Raw genomic sequence first — 7017 nt, 5'->3', positions numbered from 1 at the left:
CTAAAAATGACTTGCGGTGTTTGTTTTGGTTTTATAGCCTAATCGCATCTGAGATAAATCATTCATTTTAAATATAAATAAACAAATAATAACAATAATAAAAACAACAAAAACAACTGTCAATACATAAGACATGAAAAACTTTACAATAAACTTGTCTGATGTTATCTTTATGGGCAAACGTCATAAAAATCTGACGACGACGATGAGACGCAGCTGCAGCTGATAAATTTCAATTACAAGCGAATTCTGAATGAGCCGACTCAGTGGCTGGTTGGCTGGGTGTTACTTTCAATTCGAGATATTAGTCTTGAATCGGTTCTCATCTCGTTTGGCAATGGATAACAAAGTGAAGTCGGTGGCAAGTCGCGTTAAATTGAAGTCGACGCAAATTTTCATTGTGGCCGGAACGGTGTTAATGGCCATGGTCATATCGTTGATTTGTATAGGTCTGACAGTACGCTATGAAGTGGATACGGACACGGTAGATGCTGGCAGTATTGGATATTGGACAATGAATTTGCCACCGGAGCAAGAGGAATGGTTTGCAAGGGGTGTGGAAGATCTAAGGCTAACCTCGAAGGGTACTCAACGCTATAAGGGGGAGGTGAAAAATGTGATTGTATTTTTGGCGGATGGTGTAACGACGGAAATGTTGGCAAGAGCCCGCTTTGGGGAGGATGGGAATGTAACGGATTATCTGTGGGATTCATTTCCCCATTTGGGGGTATTGAAGGTAGGAGGAGGGGCTTTAAAGATAATTTCCAAAAATTAATTATGTGGTTTCTAAACTTACAGAGTAGCTGTGGTTACACAGCCAATTGTGATATCTTCTCCATGGGCACCGCCCTATTTGGTGGTGTCAAAACCCGTATGGGTTTGGGAGGCCTCGATAGACGTGTAGAGTTTCAAAATTGTAGTCAAGCGAATATGGCAACATATCATGTACAAAGTATAATGGAACAGGCTCAGGCCAAGCAGCTGCGGACTGGGTTTATTACCACCAAACGTGTTACCAGTAATCCAGTGGCAGCACTCTATGCCCACACTGCCGACACGGACTGGGAATGTGATACCGCCATGCCAAAAGAAAAACGTTTGTCTTCCGATTGTCTGGATGTTGCGGAACAGTTAATGAACAGTGAAACGGGTCAACAACTCAACGTCATTATGGGTGGTGGTAAACAGACCTTGGTGTCACTTCTTGCTAACGATACCGATGTTGATGCGAGCGCTTGTGATTCGAAAGATAAGCGAAATCTTTAACAAGATTGGAAAGCCACAAAATTGGAAGAGAATGTCAAATTTAAATTATTGGAAACAACAAAAGATCTGCTGAAATTTAATGGTACCTCGCGTGACTATGTCTTGGGCATCTTTGCCAATGGCAATGTTCGGGAGAAAAGTCCTGCATTTAGCGATATGGTTTCAAAAGCCCTGAATGTTTTGAGGAGACCTAACTCGGGTTATGTTTTTGTGGCCGAAACTGATATACGAGGTAACGGTGTGGGAGATTTTCGTGAAACACTGCTGGAATTTAATCGGACCATAACGGATACTTTGGATAATTCGAGGTGAGTATGAGGTCCAAAGAGAGTATTATTCCGAGGCGTAGATATAGACGTAGATTCTTAAGGAATATCTTTTTCAGAGACTAATAATAGACATGTATGTCTAAAAATAGCTGTGGATTTTTAAAGAATATTTTTTCCGAGGTCTATAAATAGGCGTGGATTTTTAAAGAATATTTTTTCCGAGGTCTATAAATAGGCGTGGATTTTTAAAGAATATTTTTCTAAGGTCTCTAAATAGGCGAGGATTTTTAAAGAATATTTTTATAAATAGGCGTGGATTTTTAAAGAATATTTTTTCCGAGGTCTATAAATAGGCGTGGATTTTTAAAGAATATTTTTTCCGAGGTCTATAAATAGGCGTGGATTTTTAAAGATTATTTTTTTCCGAGGTTTATAAATAGGCGTGGATTTTTAAAGATTATTTTTTTCCGAGGTTTATAAATAGGCGTGGATTTTTTAAAGATTATTTTTTTCCAGGACCTTTAAGGCGTGGATTTTTTAAAGATTATTTTTTTCCAGGACCTTTAAGGCGTGGATTTTTTAAAGATTATTTTTTTCCAAGGTTTAAAAATAGGCGTGGATTTTTAAAGATTATTTTTTTAAGCATCCAACATTTGGCGTGGATTTTTAAAGATTATTTTTTCCGAGGTTTATAAATAGGCGTGGATTTTTAAAGATTATTTTTTTCCGAGGTTTATAAATAGGCGTGGATTTTTAAAGATTATTTTGTTCCGAGGTTTATAAATAGGCGTGGATTTTTAAAGATTATTTTTTTCCGAGGTTTATAAATAGGCGTGGATTTTTAAAGATTATTTTTTTCCGAGGTTTATAAATAGGCGTGGATTTTTAAAGATTATTTTGTTCCGAGGATCCAATAGGCGTGGATTTTTAAAGATTATTTTGTTCCGAGGTTTATAAATAGGCGTGGATTTTTAAAGATTATTTTTTTCCGAGGTTTATAAATGCTGTACCAAATTCCCTATATATACCTCGATTTGCATGAAATTTGGTACAGCGTACGGAATTAAGTTTAGAGTGATCTGTGCCAAGTTTCGAGAAAGTCGGGTCCGATTCAGATAAAACTCCCATATATATTTTCGTCCGATTTAAGGTAAATGAATTAAGGTACTGAATTAAGTCTAGAATGATGTGTGGTTAGATTCATGAAAATCGGTTCAGTATTAGTTATAGCTCCCGTATATATTTACGTCTGATTTTATGTAAATGGTGCAACAAAGTCCCTTTATACTCTTCGATTTGCATACAATTTGGCATAAGTCTAGAATGATGTGTGCTTAGATTCGTGAAAATCGGTTCAGTATTAGACAACGCTCCCGTATATATTTACGTCCGATATTATTTAAATGGTGCCCCAAAGTCCCTTTATATTCTTCGATCTGCACGAAATTTGGCATAGCGTACTGAATTGAGTCTAGCTCCCACATATGTATATATATATATAGCTCCCACATATACATATATATATATATATATATATTCGTCCAATTTTACATAAATGGTGCATCAAACTCCTAATGTTTGTCCCGTTATTGCGTTTTGTTGAAATTGGTACAGACGCAGCCATAGCTTCCATATGTATTTCGAAGGGTATCTGATAAAGATAAACTTTTTAACAGTGCGGCGAACAGAATAGCGGATATAAATTTTGCTATAAATCTTTTCCCATAAATGTGTCCGATGCTACACAGACGACTTTTAATCTGCCCGAATGAAATTAAATTTAGCATAGGTTGCAGAAAGGCATGAGCATGTTCCTTAGTGGGAACATTGGCATGCAATTGTAAGGATATATAAGTACAATATACCCAAAGTATACCCAAGTCGGCCCAGTCCGACTTTACAACTTTCCTAACTGGTTTATATTTAAATAGTTGTCAGATTTGTTCCGCATTTTTTGGTTTGGTTCTAAGACTCTGTTCAGCATTTCACCTGCGGAGGATATCGAGAAAAAATACAACGTAAGGTTCGATAATGAACTATATATGAACTATAGGCCGCATTTGACCCTTAAACTAAGTTTGGAAGAAATAATAAGATAATAATTGGATGAAATCAATTTTCTGAAAGGGATTTGGTCCAAAGAAACATGGGGTCTAGCATAAATATTTCGATGATACACATTTTCACCGTGTCAAAGTGTATACACCCTCATTAGCCATAAGGCTGAGTATACCCTCATACCCTTATCCATTAAAAATTTCTGAAAATTATATTATGATTTACATTATTGTTTACATAATCGGTTTGTAGAACTGTCGGTATAGGTCCATGTTGGGTATGTTCCCTGTGTTTTCATTTCAAATACCTGTCAGTATATCTATGGTGGCGGGTATCCACCATAGATATAACGTTTTTAACGTTTTTTCGCTTGTTTTCTAATTGCACTCACCCTTTTAAAAATCACAGCCTGGGCAGCATCTACTAAAAAAAGCAGCATGACAATATAAGCAAGAAGAGTCTCATTAGCTCTTTCCAATGTTAGAACATTTTCTCTGACACTTGTTTTTGTGGGGTTCAATTACTAACAATAATACATACATACATAACATTCGCCCGAAACACTCATTAAAACGATTAAAAAAACACCCGACCGAAAGATCACAGTTAAAACGTAAATAAATCACAGCCGGCAAAACATAATTACAACAACAACACAATAGTAATTCTCTCACACACGAACGAATTCAACGACGAAAGAAAAAGAAAAACAAAACATTTGCCGGCCCGAAAAAAAGGAACATAAAATTTTAAATGAAATACTCCCGAAAACACTTGAATTTGATAATAATTATATAATAAATGTTGTATATTTATATAAATTCACACTTATCTGTTATTTTTAACCGATTAATTCCGCAAATTCTTAACTTTTTAAATAGACGAGCAGCGTTCACGACAGACAACCGTGTAAAATAATTGTCAACTGAAGGATGAGCAATTAGGAGAGAACAGTGTTGTCAATGTTATGAAAATGGTCAACGATATATTTGAAATATAGAAAAAAAAAAACGCCGAGGTCGTTGCTTGCTTATAAATATTTTTTGACTTGGGAAAAGTGGTTAACATATTTATAGAGAGAATAATTTAATCATGAAAATCGGCAAAAGCGTAAAAGTTGATTTAAGGGAACCCCCCATTCTCGATTTTAATTTTTCAAGATTTTCAATGGGCTGGTATATCAATACAAATGCTTGTTAAGGTTTGTAACTTTGCACATATATATTTAAAGATTTAAAAGAGAAGAAAAATAATTTACAAAAAAATGTTGTTGTTGTTGTTTTTTTTTGTAATTAATAATTTTGATGGCGGGCATGATAACTCCTCACTGGAACATCGGAATCTGAAAATTCCAACGGTGTTAGAAAGAGTACATATCTGGCTCTCGTATGAACTAGGATTATTGACTTCGCTCTAAAATTAACAAATTGGCTATATCCTAGTTCATACACTCACAGAGAAACGTGTAAAAATTTGGAATCGATTGGGTTATTAGTTTTTGAGTTATCGTGCCCGCCATTCGCAAAAGAGAAAAACGCGTTTAAAGTTTGAGAAGCCCTTTAGCTGTCATTTGATGCTGACACAATAAATCGGCTATATCTTCAAGAGTTCTTGAGATTTTCTCATGAAAAAAAAGGTTGACCCCGAGAATGGTAGAAAGAATCTAAAAGGGAATTTCCAAAAATAATGTTTGTGGTTTCAGATCTGCAGAGGAGCTGTGGTTAGACGGCCAATTGTGATATATTCTCGATGGACATAGCCTTATTTGGTAGTGTCAAAGCTCATATGGATAGCTTGGGAAGACTCGACAGACGTGTAAAGTTTCTAAATTTTAGTCCTATTGTAGACCTTAATTTTTTGTTGACCTTATTTTTTTTAAATCCACTCCTACTGCAGACCTTAATTTTTTTCTAAACCTTCTTTTTTTTAAATCCAAGCCTATTGTGGACCACGCCTTTTAGAGCATGAAAAAATCCACACCTATTGTAGAACATGAAAAAACATATTTTAAAACCAGTAAGGAAATTAGTAAAGTCGGACTGGGCCGACTATATTATACCCTTCACCACTTTGGATATATTATGTCTCCTAACAGATTCCGCCTTTTCGAAAGAACTTTTACATGACATTGAACAAACTTCAATATGTTATCTGGAACCTATGCTAAATTTCATATCATTCGGGCAAGTTTAGAATCGTTTGCGTATAATGGGACAAATTTATGTAAATCGATTTTATTTACATAAATTTAATCTAAATCGGGTATCATTCTGCACTTAATTCAGTACGCTATGCCAAATTTCGTGCATATCGAAGGATATATATGGACTTTGGTACACCATTTACATAAAATCGGACGAAACTATATATGGGAGCTATACCTACATCTGAACCGATTTTCACTAAACTTTGCACACATCATTTTAGACTTAATTACGTACGCTGTGCCAAATTTCGTGCAAATCGAAAGATAAATAGGGACCATTTACATAAAATCGGACGAAACTATATATGGGAGCTATATCTTAATCTGAACCGATTTTCACGAAACTTTGAACCCATCATTTTAGACTTAATTCCGTACGCTGTGCTAAATTTCGTGTAAATCGAAAGATATATATGGGCTTTGGTGCACCATTTACATAAAATCGGACGAAACTATATATGGGAGCTATATCTAAATCTGAACTGATTTTCACGAAATTTTGCACACATCATTTTAGACTTAATGCCGTACGCTGTGCCAAATTTCGTGCAAATCGAAAGATATATAGGTACTTTGGTACACCATTTAGCTAAAATCGGACGAAACTATATATGGGAGCTATATCTAAATCTGAACCGATTTTCATCAATTTTAATAGGGTTCATCCTTGGGCCAATTATAAATGCGACCTGTACTTTGTTTACAATTTAACACCAACAGACGGACGGACATGCATAAATCGACTCAAAAGGTGATTCGATGCATATTCTCAAAAGGAACTATGTGTCTATCTCGTTTCCTTTTGCCTGTTATTATGCACAAAGACATAATACCCTATACCACAGAGTGGTGAAGGGTATAAAAATCCACGTCTATTATAGAGCATCCACGCCTATTTTAAAGCTTGAAAAATATTTATTTTTTTTTTTGTTTTTGAAATTTTCATTAAAAATGATATCAAATTTATTTTACAGATTTTCACCCGAATCCACGCTGGTGCTGGTGGCATTTATGGACTTTACACAATCCTCCAACGATCGTGTGTCTTCCGAAGACATCTTACTTTTTGCCAAGGGACCCAACTCACATCTATTTCACAGTATACACGATGAAACCTATATGGCCCATGTTATCTCTTACTCCCTACAAATGGGACCATTTCAACCCCGAAATTCAAAGAAAAAAGTTTAAACATCGATGCGTAACAGTTTAAATTGA

At 35.4% G+C, this 7017-nt stretch overlaps 1 protein-coding gene across 1 annotated transcript; it reads left to right on the top strand.

The window, feature by feature from the left end:
• Positions 1 to 326: 326 nt before the first annotated feature.
• On the top strand, positions 327 to 6990 carry LOC133334661 (alkaline phosphatase 4-like). The gene is made up of 4 exons (XM_061542993.1): positions 327 to 736; positions 799 to 1180; positions 1271 to 1574; positions 6774 to 6990. Exons 1-4 carry the CDS (start codon positions 338 to 340, stop codon positions 6988 to 6990), a joined length of 1302 nt encoding a protein of 433 aa, XP_061398977.1. The 5' UTR covers positions 327 to 337.
• The last annotated feature ends 27 nt before the right edge of the window (positions 6991 to 7017 follow it).

The sequence above is a fragment of the Musca vetustissima genome, unplaced genomic scaffold (genome assembly GCF_032173495.1).
Source record: "Musca vetustissima isolate MV318-11 ecotype Yass unplaced genomic scaffold, APGP_CSIRO_Mvet_v1 utg20932, whole genome shotgun sequence".
NCBI lineage: Eukaryota > Metazoa > Arthropoda > Insecta > Diptera > Muscidae > Musca > Musca vetustissima.
Note: the sequence above shows the minus strand (reverse complement) of the source record. Positions and strands in the feature narration are given on the sequence as shown.

What these genes read in the sequence shown, in the direction of transcription:
- LOC133334661 (XM_061542993.1), top strand. Translation starts at nt 338, where the DNA reads ATGGATAACAAAGTGAAGTCGGTGGCAAGTCGCGTTAAATTGAAGTCG. An exon ending in CAACGTCATTATGGGTGGTG is followed by an intron (nt 1,181 to 1,270) that starts GTAAACAGACCT and finishes ATCTTTAACAAG; the next exon opens with ATTGGAAAGCCACAAAATTG. An exon ending in GATACTTTGGATAATTCGAG is followed by an intron (nt 1,575 to 6,773) that starts GTGAGTATGAGG and finishes TTTATTTTACAG; the next exon opens with ATTTTCACCCGAATCCACGC.